The 15074-nt window shown below is 46.1% G+C and overlaps 1 protein-coding gene across 1 annotated transcript in view; it reads left to right on the top strand.

The window, feature by feature from the left end:
- Window positions 1–2986: 2986 nt before the first annotated feature.
- Window positions 2987–15074, top strand: part of Chst7 (carbohydrate sulfotransferase 7) — a 39389-nt gene continuing 27301 nt past the window's right edge. The window contains exon 1 of the mRNA XM_075958101.1: window positions 2987–4613. Within this exon, the coding sequence (XP_075814216.1) occupies window positions 3119–4576 (1458 nt within the window). The 5' untranslated portion in view covers window positions 2987–3118 and the 3' untranslated portion in view covers window positions 4577–4613. The remainder of the gene's footprint in view (window positions 4614–15074) is intronic.

Here is a 15074-nt window from a genome sequence, read left to right on the forward strand (position 1 = left end):
GAAGAATAAAAATAGATCCATATCTATCACCATGCACAAAACTCAAGTCCAATGGATTAAAGACCTCAATATCAGTCTGAACACACTGAACCTGATAGAAGAGACTCTACAACACATGGGCACAGGAGACCACTTCCTATGGATAACCCCAGCAGCACAGACATTAAGGACCTCATTGAATAAATGGGACCTCCTGAGACTGAGAAGCTTCTGTAAAGCAAAGGACACTGTTGCTAAGACACAAAGGCAACCCACTGACTGGGAGAAGATCTTCACCAACCCCGCAACAGACAAAGGTCTGATCTCCAAAATATATAAAGAACTCAAGAAACTAGACCGTAAAAGGCTAATCAACCCAATTAAAAATGGGGCACTGAGCTGAACAGAGAATTCTCAACAGAAGAAGTTCAAATGGCCAAAAGACACTTAAGGTCATGTTCAACTTCCTTAGCGATCAGGGAAATGCAAATCAAGACAACTTTAAGATACCATCTTACACCTGTCAGAATGGCTAAAATAAAAAACACCAATGATAGCCTTTGCTGGAGAGGTTGTGGAGAAAGGGGTACCCTCATCCATTGCATGTGGGAATGCAAACTTGTGCAACCACTCTGGAAAGCAGTGTGGCAGTTTCTCAGGAAATTCGGGATCAACCTACCCCTGGACCCAGCAATACCACTCTTGGGAATATACCCAAGAGATGCCCTATCATACAACAAAAGTATATGCTCAACTATGTTCATAGCAGCATTGTTTGTCATAGCCAGAAACTGGAAACAACCTAGATGACCTTCAATGGAAGAATGGATGAAGAAAGTATGGAATATATACATATTAGAGTACTACTCCGCAGTAAAAACAAGGGCTTCTTGAATTTTGCATGCAAATGGGTGTAAATAGGAAACACTATCCTGAGTGAGGTAAGCCAGACCCAAAAAGAGGAACATGGGATGTAGTCACTCATATTTGGTTTCTAGCCATAAACAAAGGACATTGAGCCTATAATTAGTGAACCTAGAGAAGCTAAATAAAAAAACATATAGGCATCCTCCTGAATATTAACCTTCATCAGGCGATGAAAGGAGACATAGACAGAGACCCACATTGGAGCACCGGACATAAATCTCAAGGTCCAAATCAGGAGCAGAAGGAGAGGGAGCACGAGCAAGGAACTCAGGACCGCGAGGGGTGCACCCACACACTGAGACAATGGGGATGTTCTATCTGGAACTCACCAAGGCCAGCTGGCCTGGGTCTGAAAAAGCATGGGATAAAACTGGACTCGCTGAACATAGCGGACAATGAGGACTACTGAGAACTCAAGAACAATGGCAATGGGTTTTTGATCCTACTGCATGTACTGGCTTTGTGGGAGCCTAGGCAGTTTGGATGCTCACCTTACTAGACCTGGATGGAGGTGGGGGTTCCTTGGACTTCCCACAGGGCAGGGAACCCTGATTGCTCCTTGGGCTGACAAGGGAGGGGGGCTTGATTTGGGGAGGGAAATGGGAGGCGGTGGCGGGGAAGAGACAGAAACCTTTAATAAATAAATAAATTAAAAAAAAAATAATGACCCAGATCTAGTGTCATGACTCAGTGAGGGCGCCTGGCCTGAGCTGATCCTAGCAACCTGAGTTCAGTCCCCCGTTCCCAGGATCCACAAACTCCTCCGGGTTGTCCCCTGACTTCCATATGCACCTGCATACATACAAATACAAAATTTAAAATTAAAAAAGAGAAAGAGGGAAAGAATGGCCCAGAGTCTTTTAACTGAACAGGAAGTTTGAGACCAAAGTAAGTAGTTCCGAAATACTATATAGTGTATGTGTGTGTGTATATATACGTATGTATATATATACTTATACATACACAAGAGGCTGGAAAATAAGAGAATTGTGGACAGAAAGCAGCTACTGAGTCAGGTTTTACAAATGAGGAAGGTTTGGTGAAGAGAAGACGGATATTTTCAGGTGTCATTTCCCACTCTGAACACTTGCCCTTGGTGGAGAGAAGTCCATTCGTTTTCAGTCTTTTAATCTTTCCAGGCCTTATCAAGGTAGGTGAGAGACAACTCTGCCTGCCCTGTTCACCCAGCTGAAACCGAGGAAAACAACATTTGTTCGGTTCTCTTTTAAATTTTAATTTTAAGCTTAATCTGCCTCTTGGATTTCCTGTTACCTTTTCATCTGCCATTTGGCACATGTCTCTATGTGTTCTTTTAAACACACATTTCTTGGGGAAATTCACCATTTTGCCATTCTGGTTCTGCAAATATCCGTGTATACATGTGGATTAAACTGTAGCATCAACTCCTAAGGGCTGGAACTTTAGGATAACTAGCACTGGAAATTAATCATAGTGCAAGTGAGTAAATTGAATGCTTGTAAAATGTGCACAACAGAACACTTAGAGTTTCACAAAGCCTACTTGATCGTACCCATCAAATTTCTTGCATGAATCCAGCAATGTCTCCCTGCCTCCACCAACATAAGGTGCAGGCGGGTACCTTTTATCTTCACTGGGTACTCTATTCAGAACTCCACAACACCCACTGCGGGGCCAAGGAGTGTAGATCATGACGAGTCATCATTTGTCTAGGACCAGGATGGCAAGGCAGAGGAAACAAAACAAACTAACTAACCACCAACAATAAAACTGTGGTGTTCTCTCGGTAGGGTTCACGTCCAGGACCGTCCCTCGCCTGAAGTCAGTTGGTTAACGAAGACTTAACTTCGTTTTGAAGGAGTTTGGGAGAGGTGGAATAAGGCTCCATGCACCCCTGAGACTGTCCCCGGCCTGTGGCAGCCTAGTCCAAATCTGGCTAGGCAGTGAGCGAAGCCGGGAGGCTAAGGGGGCGGGGAGAAGTTGCGGGAACTGTGGACAGGGCGGGCAGCTGCTGAACCGGCCAATGAGTGCTCTCAAGAGGTTGAGCCAAACAGAGCAAGCCGGCACCACCGCCTCCCAAGTTTCCTTTAGTGGACGCACTGCCTGGCCGCTCTGCTCCACCCAGCGCAGAGGGACCCGAAGAGGCGGGAGCTGCAGTTGGGAGGCAGAGGAGACAGCCACCAGGCGCCGGCTCTGCCCTGGGCGAAGCGGGGGGAGGGGGGCGCGGTGAACTATGAAGGGCCGGCGGCGGCGGCGCCGAGAGTACTGCAAGTTCACCCTGCTCTTGGTGCTCTACACGCTTCTGCTACTGCTCATCCCCTCTGTACTGGACAGTGGCAGCGAGCAGGACAAGGGCGTCAGGAACTGCCCCGGCCTGCAGCGCAGCTTGGGCGTATGGAGCCTGGAGGCGGCGGCGGCTGGAGAGCGTGAGCAGAACGCGGAGGTGCGATCCCGGGCCGAAGGAGACGCGGGTCTATACCCTGGGTCCCCAGGCAACCTTAGCGCCGTCGGGGAGGCGGTGGCCCAGGAGAAGCAACACATCTATGTTCATGCCACCTGGCGTACTGGCTCGTCCTTTCTGGGCGAACTCTTCAACCAGCACCCGGACGTTTTCTACTTGTATGAGCCTATGTGGCATCTGTGGCAGGCGCTGTATCCGGGCGACGCCGAGAGCCTGCAAGGCGCGCTAAGAGACATGCTGCGCTCCCTCTTCCGCTGTGACTTCTCTGTGCTGCGGCTCTACGCGCAGCCCGGGGACCCCGCAGCGCGAGCACCGGACTCGGCCAACCTCACCACGACCATGCTCTTCCGCTGGCGCACCAACAAGGTCATCTGCTCGCCGCCGCTGTGTCCTGCCGCGCCCCTCGCTCGCTCCGAGGTGGGCCTCGTCGAGGACAAAGCCTGTGAAAGCAGTTGCCCGCCCGTCCCGCTCCGCGCCCTGGAGGCCGAGTGCCGCAAGTACCCGGTGGTGGTCATCAAGGACGTGCGGCTGCTCGACCTGGGCGTGTTGGTGCCCCTGCTACGTGACCCAGGCCTCAACCTGAAGGTGGTGCAACTCTTCCGTGACCCGCGGGCAGTGCACAACTCACGTCTCAAGTCTAGGCACGGGCTGCTGCGCGAGAGCATCCAGGTGCTGCGCACACGCCAGAGGGGCGACCGCTTCCACCGGGTGCTTCTGGCGCACGGCGTGGGTGCACGTCCCGGAGCCCAGGCTCGTGCGCTGCCCCCCGCTCCGCGAGCCGATTTCTTCCTAACCAGCGCACTCGAGGTGATCTGCGAGGCCTGGCTGCGCGACCTGCTATTCGCACGCGGTGCGCCCACCTGGCTCAGGCGTCGCTACCTGAAGCTGCGCTACGAGGACCTGGTGTGGCAGCCCCAAGCCCAGCTGCGCCGCCTGCTGCGCTTCTCCGGGCTGCGGACGCTCGCCACGCTCGATGCCTTTGCATTCAACATGACGAGGGGTTCGGCTTATGGCGCAGATCGGCCCTTTCACTTGTCTGCCCGGGACGCCCGAGAGGCTGTGTACGCCTGGCGCGAGCGGCTGAGCCAAGAGCAGGTGCGTCAGGTGGAAGCTGCCTGTGCCCCCGCCATGCGACTGCTGGCCTACCCTCGCAGCAGAGACGATGGCGGCGTGGATAGCGCCAGGGAAGGGGAGACATCCCTGGAGACCAAGGCCAACTGGGCCACGTAACATTCTGATCCCAAACCCTGCCCCAGGGCTGATCCAGGTAAGGTGGCTCTGGACAGGGCAGATTGTAAGGAATGGTGTTGGGGGAAACAACTAGCGTGGGGAAAGGGGAGTTAGAGGGTTGCTGCCAGAACACGTCCTGCTTCAATGGGTTCACTTGCTTAGCCACCTCCCTTCTCAGAGGAGGACCTAGAGATGAGAGATGTGTAAATGGAGCTCAAGCAGCATCCAGAGCTCTCTGCTCTCTCATACCCACTTATGAGGCGTCAGAGGTCCAAAGGCAGTAGAGAAGCCTAAAGCATCCTAATGCAACTTGAGACTGGGAACTGACTGGAAGAGTGGAGCATAGGATTTAGAGAACCCTTTTGAGACTGATGGTTCTGAAACTGGTGGCTGTTTGGCCGGTGGGGCAGCCTTTTGCCATGGTGTCTGCTGCCAGAGGGGGAAACCAAAACCAGAAACAAGGTGTCACGGAAAAGTGTGGATTCTTCCCCTACTTAATCTTAATTTTTCTGCCTGATATTTCGCCTCTCTTCTCCTCAGGCTCCAGAGCTCTCTTCCTGAGTACTCAGCAGGCAAGCACTTTCAGGCAACTCTTGTGACGATTTATGCACATTTGTGTGACTCCAGCCTATTTTAAACAAGTAAAACTGACAGTATTTTCCCTGGCTTGTGGATGCCCTTCTCCCTTCCTGTCTCTCTTCTCCTTTCCCCTCTCTCTAGAGGGTGACTGCTGTTTGCAGGATATCTGACCATATCCCGTTTGTATCAGGTCACAAAAGCTCCTTGGTCAACTTCCTCTAGTGCTCTAAGAAGGCTGGGCTGGGTTTCCCCCCAACTCCCTTGCACCGTTTTGATAGGTGGGCTCTTGGGTGGGCAGTTAACAATTTGTCAAGTAAACCTCTTTTGTTGTTGTTGTTGTTGTTGTTCATTCCCTGTACATTGGTTTGCTAAAATGGCTTCAAACAGGCTCTGTATGTGTCCAGTGTTGGGTTAGCAGATGCTGTGTAACATTGGGCCAAGGGAAAGCTTGTTCTGCATGATGCTCACCATAGTAATCTAGTCAGTGGCATGGTAATGCATTTCCCCAAACACTGTGAATTGCCTTCAGTACAGTGCAGACCAGAGGAGGAAGAAAAGGGACGGAGGCCAGACGTAACTTAAGTTTCCATTTATTCTTTTATAGTGCAATTCAGTATTCCCCTAGGATGGGATGGAAGGACAAAGGTTGAAGATGTTAATGAAGATGGATTTTTCTTTTTGGTTAATAGACCTAGGGTTCAGGAAGTGGTTTCAGGAAACTGACTAACTGAATTTGTTTCTCACAGTAATCAAATCAGTTTCTATAATTGCTAGGAAGTATGTGCTCTTTCCTGATTTCTACAGTGAAGGAAGGTAAGACACAGGGAGACTTCTCATATTTTTTCTTAAAATTAGATTATTTATTTTACATCCTGGTTGCAGTTTCCCCTCCCTCTTCTCCCATTCTCTCCCCCCACCTCCCTTCTGATCCTCCCCTAATCGAAGATGCCTCTGTTTCTGTTCAAAAGGGGCAGGCCTCCTAAGGATTGCAACAAAGCATGGCATTTTAAGTTGCAGTAAGGCTAAGCACCTCCCCTTGTATTAAAGCTGAAGACTAGGTTCCCAAAAGCCAGACAAAGCGTTAGACTCCACATCTTTTTTTGTTTGTTTGTTTTTGACTCCCACATCGTAACAAAAACATCCTATCATCTGTATTTACTGTAATGGATCCTAACTCACGTTCACAGACTTCAGGAAACTCCTCCTGTGCGCAAAAGCTGAAGCGTTCTGTGGTTTTAAGACATGAGAAACTCCTAAAAACCTTTTTCCACCTCCTCCCCCAATTTTTTTGACACACTGAATGATGTCTGGGGCCGGGAATTAGAAATGAGGGTAGGGTCCAAAGACTCTGTCCTCTCGGGAGTGCAAGTCTGTGTGGGTGACAGTGACTGTGGGTGGAGATGCTGCTGCTGCTGCTGCTGCTTTTGGAAGGTTGATGGTGCTTCTCTGCTGGACTGCAGGCACATCTGGGTAGAAGTTTTAGCCTCTTGTAGACTTTGGTGACTGAGCTCCTTTTCCTACATTGGACACTTATATCAATGTGTGAATTTATTAAAATGCTTGTATTCCTGGCTCCTAGGAAGGTAATCTGGTAAAACAGTCTTTCTCAGAACCCACCACTTACTAGACCTACTACTCACTGGCTAGAGCTAACTCACATGGTCTGGCCTAGGCCAATAATTAGCATAAAAGAACGGAAGTCTCTTGAGTGGCTCTTCTCAGCACTTCTCAGTCCTGGGTGAAAATTCCACTTGACTTCTTCGGTGAGTATGTTTCTAGAACCCTTTGCTAATACTGCACCTTATATGTACCATGATCTTCCTTATTCATGCATACCTATGAGAAAATTTAATCTATAAATTAGGCACATTAAAATATTAACAGCAATAATAAAATGGAATGATTATAATAATTAATTATAATAAAAGTTCTATCAGTGTATTGCTTCTGGACTGTCATGACACAGATGGGGTATACACTGTGGATCAGTGTGAATATTCTAGATAAAGGATGGTTTGCATCTCAGATAGAACAGTTCATCCTGATACTCAGAGCAGTGTAGTAAAGCTTAGAAATGATTTCTGCGATTTTCTATTTCTATATCTTCACTGTGGTTGACAGTAGGTAACTGGAATCTGAGAAAGGAAAACCATATGGGCAGGAGAAAGCCATTACTCTATATTCAGCCGAGGAACTTTGAGGAAAATGCCCATGCCTGGGACCCCAACTCTGAGATGTTTGTGAGGTAGATCTTGGTGTTGGAGATAGAACCCATAGTCCAGCGTATGTTATAAGCAGGTGCTCTATCATTGAGCTTCACTCCAGACACAGGAAATCTGATCCATTCAGTCTATGGTGGGGTCTCCAGACCCAAGCATCGGGGTTTCCAAAGCTCCCAAGGCAACTACTATACAGCCAAACCGCAAACCACTTGGCTTGGACCAAAGATTCATTTCCTGGGCTAGGCCACTGGCGTGAGGCCAAGATCAGAATGAGAACTCAAGGGCACTTAATAAGCAGCAAACTCTGCCACAGTGTTTTATGTGAAAGAACTTAAAAATACAAAGTTCTTTGCAGATAAAGATGTTATTATGGGAAGGGAAATTCTATGCGGGGCTTTTTAGCAGCTGCATATCTTCAGATGTTTGGTTGTCTTTCGATTCACATCTCAGAATCCACCATTGCAGAAACACTATCTACTCCTGTTCTGTGCAGATTGCTGTGCTGTTCTGCCCTTCCAGCGTGTCCCTCTTTGCCCTCTGTCCTTGGTAGGATACAAGATATTGCAGCAATGAAACACCAGAATCTAAAGCAAGTTGGGGGAGGAAGCAGTTTATTTGGCTTATACTTTAGCATTTCTGTTTATCACTGAAGGAAGTCAGAACAGAAACTCAAACAGGACAGGTCCTGGGGGCAGGAGTTGGTATAGAAGCCATGGAGGGGTGCTGCTTACTGTTTTGCTCTACATGGTTTGTTACTATGAGGTTTGTTCAGCTTGTTTCTTTATAGAACCCAAGACCACCACCCCAGGGATGGTACCACCCACAATGAAGTGGGCCCTCCCCCATCAATCACTAATTAAGAAAATGCCTTACAGACAGAAGCATTTTTCTCAATTGAGGTTACCTTCCTTTCAGATAACTCCAGCTTGTGTCAAGTTGGCATAAACTAGCCAGCACACAAGACTCCATTCATACTGCCCCTATATGTGTGCATCTATGTGTGCATGTGATGTGCGTGTCTGTGCATACATACACATACCGATGATAGACCAGAGCCTTAAGCATGCCGAACATACATTCTACCACAAGGCCCTAAATCTTTAGGTCTTTGTTCTTGATAAGATATATGCTACCATTGAAAGAAGCTAGAGACAGAGACAGGTGTCCTGTAGTTTAAGTCCTAACAATTAGGAAACTTTCCCAGGAAATCATTCTAAACAAAAGAAATGACCAGCCACCACCATTTTGGAACTCATTACATTTAAATCAGTGAACTGAACCCCAAAGTTCTATGCAAGATTATGTATTAATTATCACTGAAATGTCTATACTTGGTTTAAACCCGGACTACTGAATAACAGGCATTTAAAAACACTGCTTCTATATAGAACCTTTATCGGTTCTGACTTTCAGTAGCAAATTAAGCTGTGTACTGTGTTTGAGCCGAAGGCCATTAAGATGATGGTTTGAAATGGTGATGATGGTGTGTATATTTGTGTGCATATGCAAGCACATAGATAGGTTATGATTGTGTGTTCATACCAATAATAGGTAGATAGAAATCACAGGGCTTCAGTAGCACAGTTTTCTAAAATGTACCCATGTCCAAATCATTACTATCCCTTGTAAGTGAGATTTGTGCTTATTTTTGATTCGGACATTCTCTGAGTTCCTTCTGGGACTGTCTTCTTTGGCAAGTTCCCTCAGCTGATGGTGGGTTTGGTGTTTGTTTAGAAAATGGTAATACTCTTCAAGTCTGGTGAGTGAGAACTGAGAGAAAACTATTCCTGAAAAGTGATGTGTAAGCCCAAAGTACCAACAGTCATTTATTGACTTATATGAAGTCAGTTTTGACATTAGAACACAGGAACCCAGGCTTTGGGACCTGGGTCCTAGGTTGGTACTTTCTTAAGTATAAGAGGTCATTAACTGAGGATGTGGCTCAGTCATCAAGCAATGAAAAATAGCAAACAAACAAACAAGCAAAAACCAAACCTAGAACAATTTAAATGTCCTACCTACAGTGTGGCATCAGGAAGTAGGTGAATATGCAATAATACATTTCTACAATAAAATATAGTCACAGAAAAACAAAAAACATAGAAAAATCACCAAAACAATAAATGTGGTGGGAAAGTACAGGACAATAGTTTAGTCTTACTTATGTATTAAGATGCCAATATATTTTATTTAAATTTGTATAAAACATAACAAGAAGTATATTAGTTGATTCTAGGAATGGAGACTGGTGGGTTTTCATACTCTTTTTCTTACCGCATGCTTCCATGATTTCTATACGTGTGACAGATACTAGTTTAATAAAACTAGTTTTTAAAAATAGTGTGAGCTTGTTTAATCACCCCGAAATACGGAGCTGAGATGAGGAGAAACATATGTTTAGCAGGGAACACAGTGCACAGAATAGGCACTTAATGAGCATCCTTTGGGAATCCTCATTCTACACCCCTCCCCACGTGCTGGGAATGGAACCCAGGGCCTTGCCCAAAGCTAGGCAAACTCCCAGCTCCTTGCATTCCGATCATTCTCTAAAAGTTTGCTTTTAGTTTTGGCTGAGGTTTTCTCTCATGAATACAAATTCAAAATAAATAATTGGAAGTGATTCTTTCTAAAAACACAAGCAGCTTATTTAGAATTCTTTAAATTTGCCTCTTCTTAGCCTGCTCCCAGCATGAGCAGTCCAGAGGGAATGAAACTAGACACTCTCTGACCTTGAGATGTGTGTCTGACATTCTGGTCCAATGTGGTGGCTCCCAAGTAAAGCTCAGTCTCTCCTGTCTTCTGGCTTCCCACCCTCTTGGTTCCGATTGGAACTGAAGGAACTAACCCTAACTGAATAAGTGTCTCTGCTTGAGTGCAGTATAGAGTAAGATTCGTAGAGACTAAGAAACAGTTCTGCCCAAAGTTCAAGAACACTGGGAAGTGGAGGATTGTTTGGAAGCTGAACAGGAAGCCGTTTTAGTTGGAAAAAAGTTGCAGAGCTCAGTGATGTTTCCATGAGAATTAGAACCCTTCAGCTCTGCTCCCTTCCCCTTTCCGGACAGGCATAAAGTCAACAGCCACACTGATATTTCTGCAGCTGGCCTTCCTTATGATAAAGACCATGCTGCTAGAGGCGGAGAATAAATCAGAATGCTAGCCAGTGGTGAATATTTTGAAGTACAGAGGGTAGAGGCTAGGAAAGAGAACCACTACAGTTCAACCTGAGCACTCGTTGCATGCTGGGTCAACAGATCTCCCAGGAGATGAACAGGACAATCACTTCTGCCTAGAATCATGTCCCAAAATGGGCATGGAGGTGACATATTTTTACCTATAGATTTGAAGCCTTTTCTGTGAAGTATTACCTTACAGCTGGGGTGTCAAGGTGCTAGGACAGCAATCTGATGGAAGCGCTTTTTTAATTGAAGTTCTTTCTTCCCAGACTCTAGCTTGTGTGAAGTTAACAGAAAAAAACTAACCAGAACGTTAGGTGATAATGAATGTTTTCCGAAAACAGTAGGTTTTAGATATAGAAAAACTAATCGGAATGTGTTTGGCTAAGAAATCCAAAAGCTTTATTCAGTTTTGAGCACTAGTGCCATTTGTTCATTTAATCATCAATCTAGATGACTATATGCGCAATGGAAATTGTATTACAGGCCAAATTTTATAGATAAAGTTAAATATTACCCATTAAAATTGGTTCTACAAATACTATGAAATGTAGCAGGAATGTCACAGGTACAAGTAATTTTTAATAGAATTTTTTCTACTGTTAAGGCAGTGCTATTTGTGAGGGAAAACTTCAACCCAATGGGAAAACAGAAAAATTTAGTATTTAGATAAAATCTAATCAGATTGGATGCCAAAATCTGCCAGTCCCAAAGCATAGCATTTGCCTCAAAGGAAACTTTTGGAGCTAAATATATGTGATCATGGTACCAGAGCATAGATCCAGGCTGACCACAAGTACTAGTATGATAGCAGTTTGATGAAGTTTTTACGGTAACAGAACCGCAAGAACAAAATACAAATCAAAGCACTTTCAAGATCCATTGATGGAAATATTGAGTAGGTAAGTTACAGCAAAGGGGAGAAATCTGCTATAGGTCGCAAATGCTCTCTGATAACATTCTTAGCATCTGAGTTGCTGGAAGCTAAAGGTCTCTTTGTCCATCCTAAAACACTGTTACCTAATGATCACACTATGGATTAACATTCAAACACCAGTGAGTGGCTATTAAGGAAAGTAAAGATAGCAAGATAATTTGCTTCTGGCTGTATAAATTTCTGGCCCTCCACAACACAAGTTGTTCTGATCAGTTAAGCAGCCTTACAGAGCATGTAGCACACAAGTGCTGCTTTTTCCCTGGCAACTTTAGTTCACACTGGTGTGGAAACCAAATGGTTCCCTGAATAGGTCTAAACTCTGGTCACTTCCCAGACTTATGCCCTCAGCCTTCTCATCCTTAGTGGTGGCTGGTGAACATTTGAGTACATATTATAAAATATTTGCTCGATTCCTTTACTTCAGTTGAGAGAGCAATTTGTTCAAGAATAAGCAACCACCATGCCAATGGAAATAATTTCCCTGAAAACTCTTCAACAAAAGGAAAACTCTGTCAAACAGGCAAGCTCAGCTGTTTCTCACTTGTATTGTTTTTGATGTTTTTTAGTTTTAGTTATAAAACTGATGCATATTGGTTGAAGTATTGCTTAGCGTATGTGAGGCTCTGAGTTCAGACCCGGCAAACAAAAATACATAAAACCGAAGGATTGGTGGCTGAAGGAAGATGGCTCCTGCAGAGGATCCAGGTTCAGTTCCTAACACACACACCAGGCAGCTTGAATCCACTGTAACTCTAGTTCACATGCGTGATACACATAAACTCATGTAGGCACGTACACATACATATGTCAGTTTTATTAATACTCATTTGGTGTGCATTCATTTGTTCTCAAGTAAGGTTAGAAATTTGGGAAATTTTTAGTTGTGGGTGTTAGGAATTTTTCCTAACATGAGCTCTCTGCCGATGCAAAATCCCAATCAAGCCAAATCAAAACAAGCCAAATTAAAAAATATCCAGGTTTAATGGGATTCCTGCGCTCTCGGGTGGCCCCAAAGGGAAACCTGGAGGCCGCGAACTGACCACCAGGAGGAAGGCAAAGGGACCACATGTTCCTCTTTTGGGAGTTCACTTAAATACCCTGTGGGAGTGGTCTGAGCCCCCCCCCCCAGGACCTGGCATGCTGGGATTTGAAGTCCAGACCAATACAGCTTCTCAGGCCTAGGGGCTAGGATAGATGCGAGGGGCTGGGGTCTATGCTCCCAAGTTAACATTCCAGACGTTTTAGATATAGGGATAACAGGAAATCAAAGCGATAATTATAGGCTCTCTAGGGAAAGGGGGCATTGACTAAAGTCTGGCTACTTCCTGCGGGTATAGGGCAATGTGGAGAAGGGGAGAGCTGGGTGTTGGTGGGTCCACGCTCAGCAAGAGGTGTGGCTGGAAAGGCATCCCATGTACTGTCATCCCAGAGGTATGACATCTGTTCCTTGGGGGAGATGAGAAGGCATATGTCTAGGAAAAACATATTGTTATTATGGAAGATGAGCATGCCAGAATGAGGAGTAGGTAGGCCCTTCATTGTGGCGTCCTGGAAAACCGGAGGGTGGACGGTCCTGTCTGCTGGACAGACCAAGAGTCCTGAGTAGGTGCCCGCTTGAGCCTAGAGAGATGGTGCCAGCATGGGTGTCCCAGGAGCTTGGCAGCCGAGGGGGTGGTGAGGATTACCGTGTGAGGTCCTGTCCATCGAGGTTCAAGAGACTTAGGATTTAACTGTTTGAGGAGTACTCTGTCCTCTGGGGAGAGCAGGGCAGGTTCAGGGGCACTAGGGTCCACTGGTGTGGGGGCAGGGAGACAACTGTCAGCGTGTGAATGGAGAAGGGACCTTAAAAGGGAGAGGTAGGGTAGGTACCCTGCCAGTGGAGGAGTTTGAACTGGAAGGTGATGGTTAAGGAGAAAGGGCCTAGCATAAATCAGCTCAAAGGGGCTCAGGCCCATAGGGGAATGTGGGGGTGGCCCTGAGGCGAGTAAGGGCAATGGGGAGAAGGGAGGCCAAATCTTAGTGCATAGGGAAATTAGCCATTTGGGACAGATGGTATCGGACAGTCTCAATTTAAAAAGATTTTGTAAGAGGTGTCCCAGGGGAGACAGTGGATCTGGCTTTGAACTGCAAGTGCCCATTTTAAAGTCTGTGCCCAACCAAGTGGCCTAAGTCTATTACAGCGCGTCCTCTAAAGTAGCTCTTAGGCCTAACGGGGCCATGGAAATTGAATGCTAGGCGTCCCTAAAGCAAACAAAGTCCATCTCAGCCAAGCCTGATCTTGCCAGTCTGGCTGCTCCTGGAATCAAACTCTTGGCGTGAGCTCACGGCTTTAACAAGAGTCCAATAATTGACAAAAATAAGTAGAAATGGCTTCCCCCCAAACCCTATAGGATAGACAAGAAAAAGGGACTCACCGAGACGCAGCAGTTAGCGTGGTGTGGAGAGTGCAGATTTTGGACTAGGGAGCTTTGACACTGGGCCTAGGGCCACAAGGAAAGGGCTGCCCTACCCAGTGGGGCCTCCAGATGTTAGGACCTAGCATGCTGGGATTTGGAGTCCAGACCAATACAACTCTCAGGCCTGGGGGCTAGGATAGATACGAGGGACTGGGGTCTATGCTCCCAACTTAACAGCAGAGATTATAATAAGATTGAAAAATGGTATTATTTCATTCTACTCCATTGGAGGAGATATAATGGGCATTTAATTTTGGCCTTGGTCAATCCCAGGACTTGAGTGATCAAGCAATTGAAGTTTAACTCTTAATTCCTCCCATGATGCCTAGATAGCAGGGATAGACAGACCAAGATCTTCTCAGCCATTCTCTGGGGCTACCTAGGTCCCTCTTTTCCCCCACCCTCCACATACACTCCCTAGGTAATGGTTTTCTGCTTTGATTTCTGACTCAACCCATTTTTTGACCTGAAAGTTGTTTCAAATTAAATAAGTCTGAGACGGTGGAGAACTAGTGCAGACATTAACCAGCAGTCTTTAGTCCCTGCCACTTTCAGACTGGAAGTCTAGATGTTTGACATTTATGTTGCTTGATGTCCATTTCTGGGAGCGCTCTCTCTCTCTCTCTCTCTCTCTCTCTCTCTCTCTCTCTCTCTCTCTCTCTCTCTCCCCCCCCCCCCGTGTGTGTGTGTGTGTGTGTGTGTGTGTGTGTGTGTGTGTGTGTGTGTTTCTATCAACAAACTGACCATTTCTAATTATACTTTGTTTCAGAGTCAGGCTGAAGATATGCTGACGCCCCACATTGCTGGCATTTTGAGAATTATCTTATCCTTGCCTCTAAGCAAGTCCCTTACAACAAAACAATTTAATGGCTCTATTGTCAACATTATCAGTCATTTCCTTTTTCCTTGGCTCAGTATTTCACTGATTTGAAGTGCAAGCAGGAAGATGAAGAAAGCTTAACCTGGGCTATCAGATAAGCCTCAGATGTTAGTGCCATTCACAGTGTGGTTCTCAATGGAGTAGTTAAGGGAAGCCTCCACCAGAACTCCTGTCCATTGAAATGGAGACTACCACACTTGCCAACCCATTTGCTCTGGAAGTGGTCCTGGAGGAAGGCTGTGACAATAAGC

The sequence above is a fragment of the Microtus pennsylvanicus genome, chromosome X (genome assembly GCF_037038515.1).
Source record: "Microtus pennsylvanicus isolate mMicPen1 chromosome X, mMicPen1.hap1, whole genome shotgun sequence".
Taxonomy (NCBI): Eukaryota; Metazoa; Chordata; class Mammalia; order Rodentia; family Cricetidae; genus Microtus; species Microtus pennsylvanicus.